The following is a 12,093-nucleotide window of genomic DNA, read 5'->3' on the forward strand; positions in this document are numbered from 1 at the left end:
CCCCAAGTATTTACACAGCAGTCCTTAATGTCAGGAATACAATGATAAGCCATTTTCAGGTAAGATGGACATACATTCCAATGCATGCATAAATCTCTCTCATAGCCCTTTCCCAAGAAATTATGAATGGACAGGCATGCTAAGCTATGCTGTAGATTAGCCAGAGAAAATCAGTTTAGATGCAATTTTTATAGGTCTTTTGCCCATAGCCATTTATAGATCTTCTGCAAATCATAGCCAAGAAATTCTTTGAAGTCCTCATAGGACACAGTATTGTAAAATAAAATTAAAACAAAACAAAAAAAAATGAACAGCAATTCAGGCATACAATCATACAATCGTTTAGGTTGGAAAAGACCTTTAAGATCATCAAGCCCAACCATTAACCTAACACTACCAAGTCCACCACTAAACCAATTAAGGGTAGAGTAATAATTAATTCCATGCTTCCTGGCTTGGTGGCTGGATTATTTTTTAATGGAAGTAAAACTAAGAATCATTAAGGTTGGAAAGGACCTCTAAGATCATCAGCCCAACTGTCAACCCAACACCACTATGCCTACTAAACCATGTCCCGAAGTGCCACGTCCACACATCTGCATCTCATATTTTTTTCAGAACATTAAACAAACTAAATAATATTAATCAGCATATATATTCACTATTAATCTTTTGTCCCTCTCTGCAGTGGTGATTAAACCAAATTACACCTACTGGTTGTGCTGCTATATTATGAAATGTAAATGAAAATCCATCGCATCTTCTCATCAATCATATAAATATCTATCTTACAACACAGAACCACACTCCACATAAAACTGTAAGTATACTGAAACTGAAATTGGGAAAACACAAATTAAAGGCCAAGAATCATACTGAAAAGCAAAAATAAAAGCACAAGCTTAACACATAGAAAAAAATGGCAAAAACAGGAGGCAAAAGTTATCCTGACATAGGATTACAGTCTATGCTAGAGATCATTCTATCAATGCAAATTCAATATTGTGTATTCCATTTAAAAATCAAAAGCTGCATCACAGATTACATTTACCCTTGAACAAATCAATCTTCTGCTTTATATGGCATACTTTAAAAGTGTATCTGCCCAAAACCTAATTAGAAGGAAATAAAAGAAATAATAGTCTTACTTTATTAGCGTCTTGGTAAGTTCATTTCCTTCTGCGCTCATGGAGCCACAGTAAGCTTGGTTAATTTTGGAGTCCTTAGAGTAAACATCCTCTTTTGAAAGACGCACATACATCACTTCTAGCAGCTTGTAATACCCCATTTTCTTGGTGACTTGTGTATCAAAAGCAGATTCATTGGACTGGAAACAAATAAGCAAAACCTTAAAAAAACAAAGCTCTTTACCAAGTGAGCTGTCTTAACTACAATTGCCCTAGATCATTACAGTGATATTGGAGTAAAATAAGCAGAATACCAAGTAATGGCTCAGACTCAATGACACCTGTAAGCAAAACATACATATCTATCACCATACTGGGTATTATTCATGAGCATCTTTATGCACCTCATTTTGGTGCCAATGTTTACAGCAACAGAAACATGGCAGGGGTGACTGTACATTAAGTTTTGGTTTTAGCATTTTTTTTTTTTTAATAACTATTACTAAATTTTAATCATTTCAGCATCTTGTTTGTCCTGCTGCCTTTAAACAGCTGCATCAGCAGCTCCACTGACAACAAAATCATTGCATGTAACTATGCTCAAAATTGGAGGATAGGCTGTAAATAGAGAAAGGAAGAACTGTGCTCCTAATGCCTTGCTGAAGGTTCTTTGCAACGGTTAGAAAATGTGTTTGTTTCTCTATAAGCAAGGCAGCAAATTTAAGAGCTTTCATTACAGAGGTTGAATACCTCCCTCTTACAACGTAGTAACAAGCTACAATTTTTTACAGCTTTTATTTTTCAAAGTTAGAACTGGTTTCTGCTTTTGACAGAACTTCGGACCCCTGTACATATATATAGATAACATTCCAACTTCAATTTTTATACACAGTAGATATGTAAATATACATTAAACTTCAAAGCAACAGTGTGTTGGGGTATAAAGAAAAACTTCTCACTAATAACTGAACTATGTAATTGGCACAAACTCCTGCTGCAAGATACAGAAAACTGGAAAGCAAATGGTTTCAATTAGTGTCTCACTCTAAGTTAAGCAAAATGTACATACCAACACCGTAATTTTATTAAACCATCCCCAATCCTAAAAGAAAGTAATTCATACCTTTGTAAACCTGGAATTAAGTGCATCCATAGCCTGTACTATAATCTTGCCACAGAATTCTCGCAGTGCATCCAAGCTGCAGTGCCACAAGAGAGTGAGGAGGGAGCGATCCATAAACGCTTGACGGGTAGTATTTGAAAGAAGGTCTTCACTCTGGAACACTTTGTGAACAGTGTCCAACAGTATCACTTGTTTGTCAGTGGTGCTCCTAAATAAGATGGAAATCTCAAGATGAAAACTCTTTTACCAGACTCCATTTATGTTTCAAAACCCCCTGACATTGCAAATTTTTATTGTTCGCGTTCATAGCCTCTTGGGTTATCATCTTACAAGACATGCAAGATCAGGTTGAATCGCCACTTATTGTGGAGCTCTCCAAAGAAAATCTCAGGTTCTTATTTTGCAACAGATGTTAAACTTGTTTGTTTTATCAATTTCATGAACGACTAACATTCTAATCTTTGTTAGTTTAATCCAAAAGTAATCATTAGCTTTCTCAGTCCCTTTTCACTGAACAACCTAGGAAAATAAAAAAAATCTGGTATTATGTGAAGGATGGGGGCAAACAAGGTAAAAAAGGAGGAGATTTCACTGTTATCAGGTCCTTCTGTGGCCTATCAAGTGTTCCACTACTAGATAAACTGTTGTTCTGAATAATTTTATAAGAGCTAAAACTTCAGAAATGGGATGCGGCCATAAGATAAATGACTTTGTCCAGGAAACTATATGCTCCAAAATAGTCACTACTTAATAGCCCATCATGAATTGGAATGTTTGGTTTGGAAGTGACTGAAGACCTCTTCTGTGGACAGAGCACGTTTGTGTCTACCACTCCGGAAACATTCAATTAAATAAACATGCTGTTGTGTTTTGAAAGGGCTTGAACAAAGTAATTCACTGTCAGTTTAAGTGGTGATCTTGTGGTTATACAGGGATAGCAAATATAGGTATCACACACAATTACTATCTTCAGCTGAATTCTGCCAGAACATGCTAATTTACAGAAGGCTTTACAAAATTTGCTCAGGCATTGGAAGTGTTATCTGGAAGTTGGTGCCACTTGTTCACACTTCAGAAATATTTCTGAAATGTGAAGACAAAAGCAAAATCTGAATTAAAACTATTACGTAAAACTTTATGGTATAAATCATCACTATTATAAGGACAACATAATAGAAGAAACACATCTGCTTCAGTAAAAATTCAAGGAGAACAATAGCAAAATCCAATAGACCAAACTCACCTTTTGGAAATCCTTTTGAAGCTGGCTTGAAATAAGTCCTCCATGAAATGTCTGTGGTCTCTACAGAGGACTTCTGTCATCAACTGCAACAACATTGGACTCTGAGACAATTCTAATGCATCTAAAAACTGAAAAAAGAAGTAATGAGTAAAATAAGGAGCCATACTGGATCAAATCAATTCCATCTAATTGTGTAATTATTTTTCAATACTGATCAGAAGCAGATGCTCTGAAGGATATGTGCATTTAATATGTGTAATTTAATGCGTATCTGTAAGTTAAACTTCGGGATAAAGACATAACTCAGAAACAGAAAAGCTGATTTCCTTACACAAACTGAAGGTATCTACCTTTAATTCCAGACACTGTGAAACATTGTTTCTAGACACAGTCCACTTAGGCTTCTAATTACATATTCATTAAAAATACTGACCTTTTTAGTGCAGTCTACATAGTTATTGTGCTTCAAGGTTCCTTTGGGAAACTCATCTGACCTCATGGGAAAATTGAAAGCTACAAGTTGATCAAGAGCATTCTTAAGGTCATTAAGTTTTTCTCCAGTCAAATTAGTGAAGAATGGAAGAATTATCACTGCTTGGCCCTGAAGAAAAGAAACGCAGTTTCACACTGAAAAAAATGATTCTCTAACTCTGAAGCAAACTGAACAGGACCACAAAACAATCAGCAGTGGCTGTGCTTACCGATTGAACGGCTCTGTATGGATAAAGATACGTTATGTAGCTGCTCATCTTTCAGGTGCTAGTTCAGAAAACAAGCTTTGGTCACTGCTGAGTGGCAGTTAAAAGCTAATTAACATCTCATGGCTGACATGGCTATGAATAAGACCTCATTGTTCTTTTAAGTAAGCATCCTGTATCACACAAGTGACTGATCTAATGCACTACCTGGCAGCTAAAGCAAGATCCCAAACTTTATTTTGAATGCACAGGAAACTACAAAACTCTATCTAGCTAAAGGTAGACTGACAGAGCAGCAACTATGCAAAGCTATTTTATAAGTAGAAAATTTTTAATCTTCTAGTCCAAATGTTACGCTCCAGCATCTTTTATAACTTCCACTTTCAGTATGCAGTACTTCATCTCCCTCTCCTGACCAAGCCACATATAGCAGTTAATCCATTAGTACTGGTCTCATGCTTGCAGACATTTGTAATTTGACATGTAGGTAATGCCAATCCCTGCTAAAAGCCTGATTAGCTGTCACTTCTCAAATGAACACTTTAGAGTTCTAAACTATTTGCAACTGACGGTAAGTTTTTTCCTAAAAATTACATGCCTTTTAGTAGGGCAAGAAAAAAAGGAGCCCCTAAAACCTTCCGTGATATTGCCTTCTGTCTGAAGAACAAAAAGGACAATTTACAATTTCTAGGATGTTGAACAGTAGAATAAAAAATGGAAGTTATGTCCGTGTTACTCTGCAAACTAAGGTAAAACTTAAGCCCGATAACAGCGAATTTCATGAATGACTAACATTCTAATCTGGGGAGGCCAGCGAAACCACTGAAGTGAGCAATTTACCTTAAGATTTAAGCCTAAACTCTGATCAGTAAGTAGACTGGTATAGGTATTAAAAACAGCTGTAAATGCTTCATGATTGGTATTGAAAGAAACTGAAGAGTCTATCTGTAACGACAAAAGAAACAAAAAGATTAGGATTCTTTTTTTAAACTAGTCAAAGGGATCATTGCATTAATGAACAATAAAAACCCCACAAGCTACAGATTTGCTTACTTCCAAAAATATGCTGAATTAACAGAAAGCACATACAGAGTGATTTTGGGTTTAAAAGGACTATCAAACAGAATTCTAAAAGCTCCTACGCAATACAAACAAAATCATAATGTTGGATATCTTCCAGTTCAAAAAAATATTAAGCTCAAAGCCAGGTTTCCTACTGGTCACTTCACCGCCAGCTAATACAGCAATACAGCTCACGTTCTCTGTCCTAACACATACCTTTAAAACAAATCGAGTTTAAAATAATTAATTATAAAAAAGAAAATAAAATTCTTAATACGTGATCTTTGCGTATATTTGTGTACAGCTACTTTTACAAGTTCCTAAAAAACCCCAACAGGATAAGTAGATAATCTACGTTTTTAAAATAGAGAAAGAAAAAAAGACCAAAACCCCAATATAACAGAAAATTATCTTTGTAATAAATATCTTTCTGCAGTCTGTTGATATGGGTGGAACTCCTCCATTATGACTTTCTGGATGCCAACATGACAAAGAGTGTTATCAGAGGCTGCTCAGTTTCAGAGTTTACTCTCTGCACTTGTACCAGTTCTCCAGAAGGAAAGAGGCAGCTAAAACATGAGAGCAGTTTAAAAAAAAAGGGGGGGGTGGGGTGGGGCACGGGGGTGGAAGAGAAGAGCAAAAATCTAGTAATTTCTCCCTGTCCAAATATTTTTTGTATTTTGCAAATTAAAAAAAAAAAAACCCAAACCCAGATTGATTTTTTTTTAAAACCTAAAACATGAGAATGAAATAGCATTTCTTTAAAACAAGATACAATTCCTACAGGATTAGAAAAGTTACCTGGATTTTACAAAGCAACGCATACCTGCAGAACTTTTGCCAGCAGGGTCAAGACTGCCATTTTGCTCTCGGGAGCTGAACCTTTAGCCCACCAGCTGTCAAGTTTCCTCCAGTTTCTTAGTACAGCTGTGACCAGTTTCACTCCTTGCTGCTTGCGTACAGTACGCTCCCTAAAACTTTGATCTAACATGCCGTTCAAAATGCTACCAACCTGGAAGGAAAAGTAACAGGTATATTCCTGCATCTCAAATGAGAGGATGATAGGATCTCTTCAATGCTATGGGCAATCATAAAAGAGCATCAGATTCAGGAGAACAGAACACCTGACTGAAAATTAAAAAGTTTGTTGTTAAGAGAAAAAGAAGAAAATCCCTTCAACTTAGGCTCTCTCTGTCTGACTTACTATCTGTCCTAAAAGCACCTGAATTAGAAGCACCTTTCTCTTCTTTGACTCTGTCAGAAAGCTAAGATTAGGATCTAAAATTAGAAGATCTTAATTCTATCCCACATCCTTAAATACAACTGTATTCAATGGAAAATAAATGACTAATTAAGGAAATTTGAAAATCCTACCCTGACATATCAGCAAACTTAAGGTTTTTTTTGGTTCTGTGTCTCTTGCAGAGCCTAAATTCTATTTCCAGGACCCAGTTATCATATGTGGGATTGTATTGCATCACATAACAATGCTAGATTTAATCTCAAAAGGATACAGAAGTCTCTCTGTAGGAAATTAAAAGCACACACTTCTCAAAAAAGAGACTTGTATCCAATTTACTCCCGTTTCATTCAGAGTACAGCAATTCCTTCCCATACCTTTTGTGTGAATATGAAGAAATAAATGATAATCCAGTATGACTCTAAAGATTGATACTTGAAAATTTTAGTTAGTGTGAAGCTGAGAAATAGGAGAAATACAACATATGCTAACTTATGTGCATACATTTTGAAAAGAAACATAAACCATGGCATACCAGATATGAACTAAGTATGCTTCAATCTCTTTTCTTCACAGTCTAAGAAAGACCTGATTAAAACTAATGGTCACTGACTTCCAAACCTGAATTCTGCATTCTCCTCTTGAATAGTTGGCAATCACCTAATAAAGTGGATTCATGTTATCTACCTTGTGATTTCACCAGATTCGGATGGCTACAGTAAAATAAGACTTATTTTTTTCTTCCTGTGCTTCACAAATGCATAAAACTAAAGAAGAGATATCTTATCAAATGTAATCCATAATACATTTTTTTAAAAGTCAGACAAAGAAGAACAGCAGATAGCAGACAACAGAAAAGTGTTTGTTTGACCCAATTTGGCTATTTATCTTAATTAAATTAATGAAGATTTTAAACACTATTACCACATGTAGCCAGTGTAAATTAGTAGCCTATCATTTATCAGAGACACTTTTAAAAGTGAATCTACTGTGGCATGCTCTGCACAGGAAACACTACAAAGTCAGCACAAGAACCAGCCTTTTAAAACATACATACATCCCTCTACAATCAAATTAAACAATTTCTGGTATCATAAAAAATTATGTTCCCAGTGTTTTAAAATGTTACTTGGAAGCAACACCTTTAAGCATAACATCTTGGATAAAAAAAAGATCCAATCATTTTTAAAAGGATGATCTACTTTCCTGAGCATCTTTTTAAGCAATAGGGAAAGTGGACTTTCAACCTTTCTTCTTTACCCTTCTGTTTCTCAGAAGCACTGAGAGAAGGCTTCTCAATTATAACACACTTCCTTCATGGACCTGAAGGTAAGCTCTACATTAATTAGTGTGGACCAACAGGAGAAAATCTGTTGAGCAAAACAACTGGTGCTGAGACTGAGTACATGACATCCACCCTGTATTTATTTCAGGTCACGGAGGGTTGTGTGTGTGTATGTGTTTGTCTCTCTTTTAATACTTTGATCTAGCTCTACTGTAGTCCTGTGGACTAAATGCCTGTTAGTGGTTGGAGTTCATTTTCCAGTTTAGTTTTATCCAAAACAAATCTAGTCTGCATGCTCTCGGACCACTCTACAATTAAAAACAAAGCACAGTAAATGGGAACAATCAGACTTGCTTTGAAAGGACATTCTTGACCTGAAGTACTATGCAAAAAAATCCTGAAATTCACAGATACCAGGATAGGTAATAGGGAAGCACTTTCCACTCAGTTTGACATGAGATGACAGACAGCCTAAGTTACGTCAGGTTGCCAGAGATCATGAAGGTAGTGCCAGTAGGCACCAGTAGGCCGTGACAAAAAAAAAGAAAAACCCTATCAATGCAATGTTGTCCCAAGTGCAACCAAATGCACTTTTCCCCCCACTACACACTCAGTTATATCTACCTATAAGAACAACAAAAGTGTTACTTTTAACGTTCCCATTTGACTTTGTCCTTTTAAAGAAGTAGTCTAATACCATTTGGGGATTGCTGACAGATGATTCCATAAGCTGGACTATGACCACATCCAGGTTTTTCAGCAGCTGCTGATTGATGGTTTCCGAGAACAGGCTGTAGAAATACTGTCCATGAGAGAAATTGATCAGGTTCTTCTGAGATGCTCCTGATAATGGCACAGATAACACCACCGTGTTCAACAGCAGACTTACTAGCTCATCACACTGTGAAAATTAAGGTATAGAGACAGTTACCTCAAGCACATTAAGTTCCACTCATTTCTTACAAAAGTGCATGAGTTTTTTAAAGCTTCCATCCCAAACTCTTTTATGTTACCAGAAAGCACAAAAATAAAGCACAAACAGAATACGGAAATGTTTGTTATCTACAACTGTCATTCAATTAAACCAAAGAATCCTTACAGTTCCTCTGTAGGATTATGAATAAAACATCAGCCTCATCCACCCAAAATATGGGTAGAAGACTACTGATGATGAGTATTAAATGATGATTTCAGTATTAAAACTGGAGAACTGTATCCTACCTGGTCATTAATAGCAAAAGCTAGCTGCAGGAGTCTATCAGCTAATCGCTTACTGCTGATTTCTAATGATGGAAGAGATATCCTTTCACCCCCAGGTGCAATACTTTTATAAACAACTGAAAGAAGCTTAGAGCCAACTGAGAAATGAGGCTTTTCATCCTACAGAAATAAACAAACAAGTGACAATTAATATAAGCTGAAAAAAATAACATAGAAGCCTTCCAATCCACCTGTATAGCTAATGAAAACAGTTGAATTCCAGGTAATTTTCTTATAAACCGATGCAAATGTATCATGACAAGACACCTTTCTAACTGAGGAACAAGATTTTTAACCAGACAACCCTGTTGTGTACAAAGTTCAGAACAAACTAATTGTCATTTGAAAATCTTCAAAAGATTCTGATCCTCCTCCAGATTTTTTTCAGATAACAACACTGCTACAGAAACAAAAATGAACAGCTTAGTCAGGATGGGTGGGCCACAAAAGCCCACCATAAATCATGCAGCTCCTTGAATATTGCGATCCTACAATCACAGCTCTAGCTTTTGTTTAGACATAGAGGATATACGGCAACCACCCCACAGAAATTAAATATTTTGTTACTTGCTAAATATAGCCTTGCTCACCAGTAGACAAATTCTCTCAGTCCTTGTGGCTGTTGCATAGCTTGTTTTCCTTCAATTACCCAAAGTAAAATAGATTGACTACAATCAGAAGCTTAGTAGAAAGAATTCTTTTGAGTAATACAGCCTAGACGCCACCCCCCAACCGCCCTCCATCCTGTTTTCCTGCAACTCAGACCCACTATATTGTTTCTGATCAGCCAGAATGTATTTCTTTTCTAACTTCCCTCATCACTTTGAATGTTCTCTGTTCAAAAACTGTTGAAAAATGCCTCCTTTATGGGACAATAAATCCTGATTTTTTGAGCTTTCACTCTTGTGAAGCTCACTAAAAAGAAGTTTTAGGTAGATTCTGGTTGCCACCAGGCCCTGGAAATTGGAGAAAGACAGACATAATTATGAAGATCGTTCAAACCTCAGTATTGTGCTACTCAGATTTGTAGATAAACATAAAACATTTATTTCTGAGCCTCAGAACACCAGCTTTTCAACACCAGCTCTTTACTGTTGATCTCACTTTACACAACGTCTTCATCTGATCTGTTCTCTGTTTTCATACTGGCCTTTTCATAGAAAAAGCTCTTTACTGTATAAAAATATTCACCATTATTTTCTGGATAAACAATTACCTGACTGTGAAGAACAGAATGCAGCAGGCCAGATTTCTGGAGTTGCTTGCAGGCAGAAAGGACAGCACTAAACCTAACTTGATCAAAACGTGCATCTGAGTTAAACAGATCAACAGAACAGAGGTCCTCAAGGCTAATGAGAACAGAGAAGCAATAACGTTACATTGGTGGAGAGCTCCATGTGCAACCATACACAACATTATTTACTTTCCATTTCTCATGGTGAGTGGCATTTGTTCTGGATTCATGCTTACCAGAAAGCCCCTGCTTACCTCTGTGGTGTGATTCTTCTTTTTATGCACAGTTTCAAAGATTCGTTATAGGGAGATTTCGTCAAAGCTTTCATGAGTCTTACGGAGATATCTGGGAGATTTTTCATGACTTGCACATCAGCAGTGTTAAAGCCTACATGTGATGGATCACACACTGTCATCACCAGAAGCTCTATAAGGCTTGCATTAAGCAATTCTTTCTCGAGTAGCTAGAAAAAATAAAACATCAAATAAAAGCTTTATTTAAAAATCCATTTAGATTTCCCTATTTTATTCTTCATAACTCATCATTAGTCCTTATATCTAAAATGAAACAAAAGACGAAACAGTAACTATTCTCACCAAGTGACATTCTTTCTGTATGAAACGTCTGACTTTCAGTCAATCGTGCTAATACACAGAAATTAAGTATCTACAAAAATATACATAGGATATATGCTATCTCATCAAACTGCAAATAAAATCTTTTATGTCCACATAGGCCTGTTTCAGTCTTGTTTATACACCTGTAATCACCTTGAAATCCAGATGTACACCTCTGTGCACATTATTAGAGATATTTAAGAGACAGTCAGTCTCAGAAACAAACCTGGCAGTGTAAATTTCATAAGAGACTCATAAATCCTATACTTTCTATAGTTAAATACAGTTTATATTGCATCAAAGCCAGGCAAATGGAGAGACCTGAATATCTATACTGAATTCAAGAAAGAATTGCCACAATCTGCCTTTCTGCCTTTTAAGCAGCTATCACCTCCACACATTTAAGGCCATCAGGAGCCATGCAGGAAATAGTCACTGCAAGTACTCCATAGAGAATGACAATCTCATAATCAATATACAGCAGTCTCATAGTCAACATACAACTGAATATACAGGAAATACTAATTCCTCTAATGAGAACTACATCAACCACTAAAATTAACTGTGCAATATAATTCTTTTCACTTACAGGCAAAGACCATAACAGTTCGCGATGCTTAGTCATCGATTTCAATTAAAGCACCTCTAAAGCTGATATTCTCCAGCACACTAACATCACAGTGAAAACACAAATCTTTACGTATAGATTTTGTATCTTTTATTTGCTACAGATTTTAGTGCCTACCTTCCAGAAATCCTGCTGACATGTTTCCAGGATCATGGTGACAAACTCCATGATTCGAACTATAATGGTACACTTGCTGTAATTATACATGTCTCTCTCTTGTGGACTGAACATGCTGCCTTTTGAACTGCAATCAAAGCACTGCTCTGCTGCGTGGATGTCATGCAAAGCAATAGTTTCAAGGAAGAACTGCACAGCCTCCAAGAATGAGGATCTTTCATTTACACCTAAGAAGAATTATACTAAGTTGAAATGATACAGCAGCTCTCAACTTTTAAATATATTATTTTGTGTTGGGAAGGAAACAGTTGTACTGAGATGATAAACAGAAAACCATCACGTCACACCAGTATTTTCTGAAAGTCATATGCCAGTTCCAAATATTAACATTCTGTGCAGTGAAGGGTAGCTTTCTACTTATTAATCACTATAAGCCCTTATTAATGATACTGATTTAAG

At 36.2% G+C, this 12,093-nt stretch overlaps 1 protein-coding gene across 1 annotated transcript in view; it reads right to left on the reverse strand.

Moving 5' to 3' along the window:
- Positions 1-12,093, reverse strand: part of PRKDC (protein kinase, DNA-activated, catalytic subunit) — an 84,352-nt gene that overhangs the window by 45,031 nt on the left and 27,228 nt on the right. The window contains exons 32-42 of the mRNA XM_075705984.1: positions 11,635-11,861; positions 10,527-10,735; positions 10,255-10,387; positions 9,000-9,158; positions 8,476-8,679; positions 6,080-6,265; positions 5,032-5,136; positions 3,927-4,094; positions 3,494-3,621; positions 2,251-2,458; positions 1,149-1,327 (exon numbers count right to left, since the gene is read on the reverse strand). Of these exons, the coding sequence (XP_075562099.1) occupies positions 1,149-1,327; positions 2,251-2,458; positions 3,494-3,621; positions 3,927-4,094; positions 5,032-5,136; positions 6,080-6,265; positions 8,476-8,679; positions 9,000-9,158; positions 10,255-10,387; positions 10,527-10,735; positions 11,635-11,861 (1,906 nt within the window). The remainder of the gene's footprint in view (positions 1-1,148; positions 1,328-2,250; positions 2,459-3,493; positions 3,622-3,926; positions 4,095-5,031; positions 5,137-6,079; positions 6,266-8,475; positions 8,680-8,999; positions 9,159-10,254; positions 10,388-10,526; positions 10,736-11,634; positions 11,862-12,093) is intronic.

Source organism: Pelecanus crispus, chromosome 2 (genome assembly GCF_030463565.1).
Source record: "Pelecanus crispus isolate bPelCri1 chromosome 2, bPelCri1.pri, whole genome shotgun sequence".
Classification (NCBI taxonomy): Eukaryota; Metazoa; Chordata; class Aves; order Pelecaniformes; family Pelecanidae; genus Pelecanus; species Pelecanus crispus.